This window comes from Xiphophorus hellerii, chromosome 22 (genome assembly GCF_003331165.1).
Source record: "Xiphophorus hellerii strain 12219 chromosome 22, Xiphophorus_hellerii-4.1, whole genome shotgun sequence".
Taxonomy (NCBI): Eukaryota; Metazoa; Chordata; class Actinopteri; order Cyprinodontiformes; family Poeciliidae; genus Xiphophorus; species Xiphophorus hellerii.
Window position 1 is genome coordinate 5,577,876 of NC_045693.1, and position 12,427 is coordinate 5,590,302.

Genomic DNA, 12,427 nt, shown 5'->3' on the forward strand with positions numbered 1-12,427 from the left:
TCAAGCCCCAATCACTCAGTGGCTGCTGGTCAGATTATATGCTGATGACTGACAGCTATACTGAGCAATAACAGGAGGTCTCTATGGGATTATGAGGGTGCAGCGTGGGGCCGTGTCACGATTACATTGACAAGCTGACTGACCATACGCTGGCAAATCAGGTTCTGCTTTGCACACAATAGCCCAGTAGAACACCGTCATCCATTGTAAGTAAATGCAGAGACTTTGGGAGAATGTTAACATTGTGAAGAATTTGCCAGTGACGTCTTTTTGAATGGACCACGGTTGGCCTCCGACAGGACCTTTGACATCACTGGACAACCACGGCATCGCCCCGCAGTTAGCCACCCATCTCCTTAGTAACGCCCACCCCAGTAAGAACACCATGCAGGAAAGATGTGGTGTGTGGGGGGGTGCAATAGTGGACAGCGGTCACACAGAGGTTAGGGACCACTCAAGAGACAGTCCAATTGAGTAAGAGACCAGGAGACAGGTTGTTAGACAATACAAGTCTCCAAAGATATCGATAATACCATTCTGGCTATTCAAATAAATGTTCCACAAATTTTGTGTAGTGTGTTACCACAATGGAATCATCAATGATTTTAGAGATACAATTGTTGCCACCCATAATTTTGCAGATAGCTATAAGGCAATTTCCAAACAAATCTGATAGATTATTTTCATGTGGTAAACATTTGTTCCGGTTGTAGATGCCCCAGCAAATTCATCTAAAGACCATACTGGGCATGCTCAGTGAAAGAGCTCCATCTCAGATTCTTCTTGACTAGCATTTTAAATGTGTAGGCTTCCGAAAACATCAATTGGTTTTTGGAAGTGTTTCCAGAAGTACCAGAACCAAACATGGAGAAGCAGCATTCAGTTTCTATGCTACTCTAATCTGGAACAAACTTCCAGAAAACTACAAAACAGCTGAAACACTGAGTTCCTTTAAATCAAGGCTAAAAATATACCTGTTTAAAATTGACTCATAGTAACTGGAACAGTGATCAGTATAATGTGATGAATATTTGCTTGACAAAATGTAATATTAATTGCTTGTTTAATAATTGGTGACTGTACTTTTTGATGATATAAAAGCACTTCAACTGTCTTGTTGCTGAAATGTTCTGTACAAATAAACTTGACTTGATTAGAATGGCTCCTCCTCTGAACAGAATATGGTAAAACCACTCATGTTTCCATTGTTGCAACACAAAACTTGAGAAATGTCCTTTTGACAGATGACAAATTTGGAGTTATCATGTAGGATATCAGGATTTCTAACCAAATGTTAAGCATGGTGATGAAGGGGTGATGATTTGGGCCTTTTTATGCAGAAAATGAAACTTGGCGTCTTGTAATTATTGAGATAACTATGGACTAGTATCAAAGATGATGACTTCTGATACATAAACTTTGACCCAAAATGAGTCTTCAACATAACAATAATCCCATCAAAATAGATTAAAAATTAATGAATCAACATGTTTCAATGGCCTTGAAATTGAGCCTCTGTCTCTTTAAGAAGCTCCTGCTCTTTCTGGCACTCCACCTTTACCAAGCTATCACAACAATTCTCCTCCATTAACCTGTTATAACCGTTCTTAGGAGCATTGGACTGAAGTATTGATGAAGTGAAGTCAGCAAACTTGCAGTTCCACCTGGTGTTTGCTGATTGCTGCTGCCGCTAGTCTGAAGGAGCTGAGTGAGGAAGGCGGAGATTTGTGAGAGCAAGTGTTTAAGCACATCTGAATATTTGCCATGGGAGATTCAAACATGCATCAAAGAATCAAAGCCACATTCAGGTATGTTTTTGATGAGGGAATAACTTTATAACAAGATATAAAGCTCCAAAATGTTGATTTTACATAATTTGCTTATCTTACTGTAAAGTAATAACATTGTCTAGAAAGGAGCATAAAAAATGGTAAACCACATTTTTACATGAGGTTTGTCCATTCTGGTTTAACTTTTCTTGAATGACTGAAATTCCATAAATGTATCTGAATTTTCATTTGGATATTCTTGTAAAAGTTGGTAATATCTACAGAAAATGTTATTGATATGGACTTAAGACATCACAAGGTGTCAGTTGCATTGGGAATATTAGCATAATGTCTGCAGAGACACGAACACCTTGAGAAGTTCCCTGTGGCTTTGTGGAGGACCTGCTCGTGATTATCCTCTCCTCCCTCTTGCTGCTCAACATGTCTATTGGCTGGAGATGAGCCGGCCTCTCTCGGCTCTTTCAGCCTGTTGTTCTGGGAAAAGCCTAAAGGGAAACATTTAGATTGGAGGGCTCTTTGAGACGCTGTGACAGTTGACTGATGACCCTCCATAAAATGACAAAGCATCGCTGTGTGGTGGCCAGTGCTGCCCACTGCCTCCCCATGGGAAACTAATTGCTTTGAATTGTTAACGGCAACATTATTTTTCTGCCAATCATTCCTTTTCAATGGCCCCGAAAATGAGCATGAAACAAGTCTTTTCAGCGAACAAAACAGTTAAATGTCCCCAATGTTGATCAAATTAACTTCAGCACTGTGACAATGGACTATATTTGTGTGAAAATAATGGTGCACCACAAAGGAAGCCTTTATACCCGGATTTCACAGTTGTAATGTAAAACTGTTCTCCCCTGAACCAGACCAGCCACTCTGAATGGGGCTTGGAAAAAGAAACAAACTTCAACACACAAAGGAGATTTTTTTTTAAGGAAGATGGAGGGAAAAAGTGTTGGTTTTATCATTTAACAGCCAAGGGTTTTCATCAAACAGAGTAATCTGAGGTTTAGCATCAGAAAAAATACGGATTTTAAATGAAGCTATTCTTGCTGAAAAATGCAAAGTTCAGGTGTTTATCTCATGTGATGTTTCTACATGTGGAATAAAAATGTTCCATGTTTATTCTTAAAAGCACAGGTAAAGACAGTTATAGCAAAAACTGCAAAGTGTTTTACACATGCAAAACATGTTTTTTTCCCCCCCCTTATTAATGGACATATGGGTACACAATTTTTGGAGTTTCCTCAAATTCTTTGCATGTCAGTGCATGACATAATTTTCATATCCAGGACATATCTGGAAACATTTTACATGTGAAATGTTTGGTCACATGTCATTACTTGAGATAGTTGCCTGATACATGTTTACATGTTACTACACAGTATAATCTACATGTTAAATATATAGGAAAAATTCCAGCCAAATTCTAATAATGAATTCATTAAAAATGACAAAAACAGACACACACTGCAAAAACACCAAATTTTACCAAGTATTTTTTTTTGTGTAATTTCTAATGCAAATATTTTAGTACACTTGAAATAAGACAAGACTAATTTACAAGTAACTTTTCAGCAAGAAATATGTATAAGTAAATAATTCCTTAATATTGAAGAAAATTAACTAGTTCAACTGGCAGATCATTTCACTTATAGCAAGACATTTTTCCCATGTGAAAAGTGAAATAATCTGCTAGTGGAAACAAACAAGCTCCTAAATAGTGCTGAAAAGTTACTTGTAAATGACTTTAGTCTTATTTAAAGTGTAATATGTTCACAAAAAACAAGACCAATAATACTTGATAAAATGTTGTGTTTTTGAGTGTTGCAGCCATATTTATGTTGAATTAAATACACCATCAGACAAAATGGGAAAATTCTAAAATTTGAACTTCCAGATTTATGTAAGTATGGAAAACCAGCTAACAGCCGACAGTTTTTATCCATTCATACTCATGCCCGCTCTTCCCTTTCAATTTATCATTTAAAAGTGGGGAAAAATATGGGTTTATAATTCTGGAAATGTATGGAATTTCATGGTTCCCGGTATTGCAGGGGAAAGACGGTGGGTGCAGCACTTTTCATGCCTGTTCACTTTCTCTGAAACAGTCGTGCGCAGATCCGGAGCACCGGAGTGAGAAAAAACCCGGTGGTTTTCAGAGGGAAGGGTAGGAGGAGCACAAAGGCTGCTCGGCTTCTGTAAAGGGCAGTGAATAATGGCTCGCTCCTTTCACAGAGGCTGCTAACCTTTTGGCAGCCACCAGCAAACTCCATTCTACTCCACCGATCTGGGGGGACAATGTTCCAGGGCCGGGCTTTGAATGAGGCGCTACCACCAACAGTGTTTCCATTCAACGCCTGGTTGGGAACCATCTTTTTGGCCATTGTCCTAACTCTGACTCCTACCCCCAGAAGGAAAGCAGGAAAAGGGACAGGGGGAATACCTAAAGCCAGTCCCCCCACCTTCTCTCTCTCACTCTCTCTCTCTCTCTCTCTCTCCAGTGGAAGGTTTAATGGAGATGGGAGGGGACGGTGTACACACTGCGATCACATGTCAGTGCCGCCTGGACCGAGTTTCAGCCTGCACCTTATCTGTGTCTGGCCTAATAATGCTGCTTACAGCCCATTGAGAACACATCTGATAAGGCTTTTCCTTAGTGGCCCTTTTAACTGCTAAACAGTGTTTATCTCTAAAGTACTTCAAGGCCTCTGGGGAACAATGCTGAGGAAAGGCGTTTAGCCACTATTGAGTCGCATCAGAAAGGCGGCTCTCTGCTCTGCAGCCTGCAGTGATGTGTGGGGAAAGCAGTGAGATGCTTGTCATGCAGCCTTCGCTTTTTTAGTTTTTGACAAATGTGGACCCATAAACTCCAGCTTTTACCTCACAAACTCAGTCCTGGAATAAAAGGATCATTTTTCATAGGAAATTAAAGAAACTGTATTTTTTATTTCCTATAATGCTTAGGGGGAAAAAAATCTAATAAATTTTACATGTGGAAAATTATATGGGAGGGATGGAGGGAAGGATGGATGAATGGATGTCTTCTATTCATAGGAATCCTATGAATAGAAGACATACCCCCCTCTCTCTCTGTCTCAAACTAACTTTCTCTTCATCCACATCAAAGTAGAATTTCCTCCAAAGCTCAACATTTGTGTTTTTCCTACAGGCGGGTTTACTAGGGCACTAAAAAGGAAAAACAGAAAAAGCATGACGTATGCCGTAAAAACCTACGGAAAATACTTCAAGGAGAGCAACAACAGAGGTCCTTTTAAAAACCACATCATGTCAGGTGAAATACTACGTGATAAAAACGGCAAAAGCTGCTATATTCTGTAAACACTCCCACTCCGCTGTCCATTAAAGGCCTTCATTCATTAAATCAACAAAGAAGTACAGGCTAAATGTCACCTCTGTGAGATTGGAAAGCACCTCATAACGAAGCGGCCGGCAGAAATGGCCGTGTATTCCACCCATATATGCATGTACGCAGTTATTCAAAGCGGAGGTGGAGGGGAGCCGTGTCATGCATTCTTATAGCGTTTGAATGGGAGGTCAGCGGCTGGGAGCCGGGTACCGGGCTTTTATTCTGAGTTAGCATGGCCAGGTAGGGAGCAGGGGTGGCACCGTGCACTCCATCATCCCGCCCCGCTCCAAATGGAAACGCCATAAATCACGTTAGCGTGGAGCAGGAGGGGGATAGGATGGCCCAGTTTGAATGGAGGCTGAACTGAATACAGGAGTCATTACAACATCAGCAAGAGCAGAGAAATTAAAAGGACACTATCATGTAGAATCAACGCTTCTGAGCTTTACATCATGTTATAATGTTATTCCCTCATCAAAAACATACCTGGAGTGTTGCTTTAATTCTTTTATGTATGTTTGGGGAAAATCCTTTAATCTCTATGGCAACCATTCAGTTTTCAAACGTTTGGATGGAATTAGCCCCGCCTTCAAGGAAGAAGCTCCTTCAGTTTCCAAGCTTCTGAGCTTATGCCTGCCCCATGACTCCCTCACTCAGCTCCTACAGACTAGCCAGCAGCAATTAGCAACCACCTGGTGCATCGTTATGGTTCAAGTTGGATTTTCTGGGGGGATGAAAAGATCAAAATACATACAAAAGTTCCGACCAGAACATTTACGGTACGTCCATAAATCTGACGCACAAGCGACATCCGCAAACCACAGCGATGAACGACAAAGCTGCTTCCCTTTGCCTAACGAGGGCTAACTTTTGCTTCGAAAAACAATCTAATGGGACATTGGGAAAGATTATTGTGTTCAAGTTGTGCTAAAAGGAGCTAGCTATTCAAACCTAAAGTAGCATCTCAATGCTAATTTTAAACATGTTGCAGCAGCAGAGATGTCCCCAACGCTGGTTCACATTCCTAAAAAATTATTTATTCAAAGACATTCAGTGAAGCATCAGGAGTTCCTGAATGGATATAACAGCAGTTTGCACCAATCTGATGGTTGAATAACCTAAATAACAAAATAAAAGCTATAAATACCTTTATTATTGAGCTCATATGTTCATTTATTCAATAATTTAGCATCAAAAGGTTTTTTTCAACTGAAAATGTTGCTTTTTTTTGTCAATATGTGTTTAATGGCTGTTTGTTCAGTGATATTTTCTGCTAACAGCTGGTCCGTTACCTTTGTAGAACAAAGTCCATGGCCTTCTGCCTGATCCCGGCGTAGTAGGAAGGACTTTCCTTCCAGGCCACAACGTTGTGAGCGTCGTGAAAGAGGTGAACGTTGACCAGATCGAAGTCACTGTGAGGGGGAAAAAAAAAACTTTGTGAGGGTCATTTCCTTCAAAACATCACTTTTACAGCAGATTATTAATTATTATTGTTTAAACAGGACCTTAAGCATATTTATTAGCAAAGCCGTGTGACATTTTAAACCCCTGATTGGCTTTCTTCCACCCTGTCCTGTTAGGGGGGAGCAAGACGACTCAATGTGCTGATGAACACCTCCCTGCTGATTGTATCGGTCCGAGGAATTGATCGTATCTCAAGGTTTATTCTGCAGTGACATCCTGAACAAATGACAACATTCATGGCTTAGACAATACGTGTTTATCCCGTCCCAGATCTGATCTCCTATTCTTCACCGGTCGGCCTCTCCCTGCCGCTGCTGTCAAACGTCATGCCCCTATTAAATGCTTACCGTTTCAGCTCTTTAGTCCTCATGTCATCCCTCTATTAGATTACAATCCCCTCCGTCCCCCCGCCGCCTCTGCACACTGGGAGTTTCTATTCATGCCGTGCAGGTTCAATTGCATCTAATGTTTTCTGTCATCTGTCATATGCAGCTGCTTGACTAAGGGGATTACGTCTAATCAAATACGGTAGCGCAGGGCCCACAGAGGGTACGGTACGTACAGAGCTCTCCCCGTCTAACCTGGCAGACGTCAGACGCGACTGACACGGCTGGATCTGCGGCCCTAATCGTGCTGATAGAGCTGCAACGACTCGAGGCTGAGCGGTGATGAGGTGGGTGGGACGTGTTGCTGTTAGACGGCTGTTAATAAAACTCACCAGCTGGAAAGGCCCCATCGAGTCCTGATGAATCCCTTTCTGGACCACTGGCACTGCAGAACAGAGAGACTCGGTTTAGAACCTGTTATCAGCCAAATTTTGACAGAAAGATGGTGGAAGCTATTAGATGACGAGGGTATTTCATTTCAGAAGTTGTTTGTTGAAATGCAATGCTTAAAACATCAACAAAACTTCAATGACAAAGGCTTTTAGAGCAAGATATTTGTTCACTTTTCTTGTTTGAACTGGTCGGTTTTCCTCCACAGACCTGGATTTGAAGCACATTACAAAGATTTTCAATTGGGTTGATACAAGTTAATCTCAGCCTACTTTCTACATTTAAAAATAAATTCTGACATGCATTTATGATCCATATTGTCTTGGAACACCCAATTACGTCCACATTTTTACCTTCTAGCTGCTGATCTGAAGTATAGTCGAAGAAGTTGGAAACAGAGGGACTAAAAAAAAACTATGACTGGCTTCTTCAATATTTGAAACACCAAATATACTTTAGGATGCTTTGATATGCACAGGAAAAACCATCTTAGCTCTACCGCAGAAGCTAGCAACCATGGTCTTTCTTATCTTCAGTCTCAAAATTTAGTGTAACGGAGTATAAGAACTTCACATCTGGGCCTATAAAAAACCCCAAAATTGGGGCGTGCTGTGGTGGCGCAGGGGGTTAGCACGCCCCACGTTTGGAGGCCTTAGTCCTCGACACGGACGTCGCGGGTTCCACTCCCGGTCCCGGCGACCTTTGCCGCATGTCCTCCGCCCTCTTTCCTGTCGCATAAATAAATAATACGAGCCACTAGCGTCGCAAAAAATGGAACCCCCCCCCCCAAAATTCTTCAATCTGTCGAAGTTTTTCCTTCTACTTAACTTTCCTTTAATATTATTGGATGTAACTTTGCCAAACGTATTTCTTGAAATAAGTTTCTTGTTATGAAAAAAACTGAACTTTCGTAACATTTCTGTTTCACTTATAATATAATAGTTTTAAAAATAGTTTTTAATATAATTTTTAAGTTTTATGAAAAATTCTGAGTTTCCATTGTTGTATAATACAGCCTTTAAAATTAACAGAAATAATCAATTGAAATATATCAGTGAGTTTAATGTCAACATATTATAAATTTCCCTTTTTGGATTCTTCAATGCTATCTTAAATTATTGGATTTGCTTACTTGTAATATCATTTCTTTCCCTGTAAACTGCAATAAAATAACAATAAACTTGTCTTGGACCTCAATGAAAAAAAGAATATAACTTCTGATCTATGTATAGAAAAGAAACCAGACCAGGCTGAGGTTAGAGGTCACACCTACTGCAGTGTGATCTGTTTGGATCAGACCTCACCGGGTTTGTTCTGGACAGATCGGATCAAACCAGCTGCTTCGTTCCCCAGCAGCACATGATCAAACAGCGCATGATTCACCATGAAGCTGGTTATTAAATGAGAGACAAATTGATGTTGTGAGTCTTCTCATTCGGAATAAGATAAATAACTCTATTTCCCACAACCTCTTTCTTTCTTTTCCAGTCGATCTCTCTCCCTCTCTGGGAGTTAACTGCGGTGATAAATAAACTAATTATGGGTCAGGTCGCATAATTACAAATTGACTAATTTTATTTAAAAAACCCAGATGCAAATTAAAGGGCTAAGAGGTATTTGATTGCGCCTTGCATCCTTCAATCTGCATTAGTACAAGATTAACTGTATCAAATTGAATTACATTAGCATACTTGAATTAATCCATACTGCCTCTGCAGGATGCATGGGCCCAATTATAACTCGCTCGTCCAATGTTGTGGTTTTGAAAAGAGCAAATGGAATTAGATATGAGTTTCACCCTTCTAGAAAAACAGATTGAACTTACACACTCAGGAAGTGAATAAAAAGGAGAAACACACACAATAAAGGCTGAGTAACTACAGGCATAATGGACTTTATGTCCTCAGAACAATACAATTACTTTACAGCAGGAACAAATCCCTCAGCTTGTAAAGTTGTGGAAGGAAGGGAAGCCGCTAGAGAGGATGAGGAGGTGGAAAGATGAAGGTTAGGGATGGCGGTGGGGGATTCGTACGAGATCTGACTGCCGCCAGAGACGATTAATCTCGATTTAATTTTAAGAGCCATTAACTACAATCACAGCATTAAAATCCATCACTTTTCTGACACCTGGCCGCAGATTACCCCATTTCCTGCACATATGACTGATTGACCCCCCGGTTCCTCACAAACACACACAAAGGCAAAGTCTCGCACTTTAAAACAGAAAGGCAGCTCTCAGTCATTGCGGCAATGAAACCGGTTCAGTCTGGGACAAGAGTCAGGTTTGGGATAGCGTCTTGCTGCATTAGCTGACAGGAAGACGTCATGATTTGGTTGCAATAAGGTACGCTGTACATTATGCATAAACAACCAAAATGCCAGAATTGAAATCCATTTATCAAGTGAAAAAAGATAGGGCTGAAACGATTAATGGGATTAATCGTGATGAATCGATTGAATTTAGTTATCGATTAATCGTTAGCTGGAGTATACATACTCAAAAAGGCCATTTTGCTGAAAGAATAACACACTCAAAGCAGTAATTAAACCAAACTGTTCAAAGAGACTTAAACAATTTGGATTTACATCAAAATTAACATTTTTTTCTGTAAATATGTTCTACACAGAACTCATTAAGTGGCAAAGTTTTAACTTCTAATTCAAAAGAACCGTTTGCTATTCATTTACTAATCAGTAATTTAAAATGTAATTAACAGATGTGCCCTACACTGTGTTGATGCTAGGTCAAGCAGAAACAGCTCAGCTTTTCACATGTTGATGTTAGAAGTATATTTTAAGCTCCATATGGATCCTTTGTTACAAATAATCAAGCGTACACTAATTTAATGATTCGTCGTTGCATTTGAGGGAACAAAATGTTTATTTTCTGATATTAAAAAGGAATTTAATTATTTCTTTGCACCTTGTAATGTATTTTATATATCAAAAAGGTTTAAATCAAATATCTGCATAATGTGCTATTTTTATCCGATTAATCGTCAGAATAATTGATTAATAACCGAGACAAGTGACTAATCGATCAATTAATCGGTAAGGATAATTTATTAATAGTCAGAATAATCGATAGACTAATCAATAACTGAAATAACCGTCAGTTGCAGTCCTAAAAACAATAAACTGATGGAGTGACATGTTGGCTCCAAATAATATTGTCATCCCCGGATGTGGGTGGGGGTTTGATGGGGGGTGCGAGGGGCAGCAGGAAGGCCAGGAGGCTCAGGGTGACATTGGCTCAGCTTCCACAGGTCAGTGATGGCGTCTCCGCCTGCGACAGTGATGAACGGCGGCTGCAGAGCGGGTCGCGTCCGGAGGACGTTGGGCGATGCACAGACTGACCGCCAAGCACGGACCCACACAGACGGGTAAAAGATGGAAGAAAAATGACGCATTCAAGAGAATACTGTCATGACGAAAAGAAAGCACACCTCCTCTCAGTTCTAAAACGATTTAAATCTGACCTAAACTGTACAGAAAAAACATAACAGATTCAACCCAACTATATATTAGTCCCTCCAGTTTTCCACAGTTCCAGGATTGTGGAAATTCACAAAAAAATAAAAACAAAATTAACAACTCTCTGCATTTGTTTCTTGCCAATAAATAATTTTGAGTATTTTTGAGTAAATTGTTTGCCAAAATGGTCAAGAACATTGGGTTTAAGTGACTGCTAACTCCCACTTGAAGGTGGCAGTACTTCTTACTTCTACAAAACTGCTGCCTAATATGTTCTTGATGTCGACTAATAGTCTGTGATTAATATAGTGAGTAACATAAAGTCATATTTACGGTCATAAATAAGCGCAAAGGACATAGCAAATAGAAGCAGCACAAAATTTGTGACTTTGATAGCAAAACAAAATCACAATAGCAAAATCCTGGAAAGACTCTCTATGAAAGCAGGCTCAATTCAAACCTAGAAAGACATCAGCATTGACCATCAATCTGGGAAGGGCTCCAAGCCCATTTCCAAACCATCTGAAGTTCAGCACTGCACTTCGATGAAGATTATTCACAAGTGAAAAACTATTAAAACATCTTCTAATCTTCTTAAAGTTTAATTTCAGACTCAGAAATGGGAAGGTTTTTTTATCTTAAATGCAAAATGTGTATATTTTTGTACAGTTTTGGCTTAATCACTGCTCTGAATATGTTGTTCTTTCAGCAACTGGCGTTTTTGAAGTTTGTGTACTACAGTTAACGATTAATCGTTTACTAAACCAGCTAACGATTATTTGACTAATAGATAAATCGAATACACTCCATGACTGAAGCCTATCGATCATGGAGTGTACTTCTATTTTTCAGAGATTTAATGTGGATCTGTTGTTGTGTTTGGGTGCCAAAATGGGATTTTCATCATTTGTGGGATAGTATGTCTAATTTTAAAACAGCTACAAGGCATTCTCTTTACCCCACAACTTAAAAACTACACAACTGTGACTACAGAATTTTTTTTTTTAAATGTCAGGATTTATTATAAGAGCCTCACAACACCCTCCTACAACTATTTCCTGGTCCATCTCTTTTGATTCTTTGACCTTTTGTATATTCCAGCTGAAAGCCTGACCCCCATAAATAACATTATGGCAGGATGATGTTTGGAAGGGGGTGGGGGGTGTTTTAGTGGTGCGGGACAGAAATGCACAGCCAGTAATAAGTAATACACACAAACACTGATTGATTTGAGTCTCGGTAGACGATCACATCTATCCTTATTCCATCATCTTGCAAGGGGACCCACTAAATAACAGAAGGGCCCCTCACAGGGTTTACAGCCTCAAAGCGACTCCCTGCAGCAGAGTTTACTCGCCTTCTATTTGCGAAAATGAGCTCGGCAAGCCTTCATCTCGACATTAGCCTCTCATTTGAGAGCTCCTCGCCGTCTCATGGATCACGCCTGTCACGGAGGACGGCATCCGTGTCACAGGTGTCTTGTCTGGTGATAAACGTGGCGAGCGTTTTACAAGCGACGCCGCTTTAAATGACTTCATCTCCTTAACGTAAACATG

General features: G+C 40.1%; 1 protein-coding gene across 2 annotated transcripts in view; it reads right to left on the reverse strand.

The window, feature by feature from the left end:
* The window catches only part of inpp5a (inositol polyphosphate-5-phosphatase A), a 170,930-nt gene that overhangs the window by 61,276 nt on the left and 97,227 nt on the right, over positions 1-12,427 (reverse strand). For both annotated transcript variants that reach the window (XM_032552962.1, XM_032552961.1), the window contains exons 7-8: positions 7,337-7,389; positions 6,447-6,566 (exon numbers count right to left, since the gene is read on the reverse strand). In XM_032552962.1, coding sequence (XP_032408853.1) covers positions 6,447-6,566; positions 7,337-7,389 — 173 coding nt within the window. The remainder of the gene's footprint in view (positions 1-6,446; positions 6,567-7,336; positions 7,390-12,427) is intronic.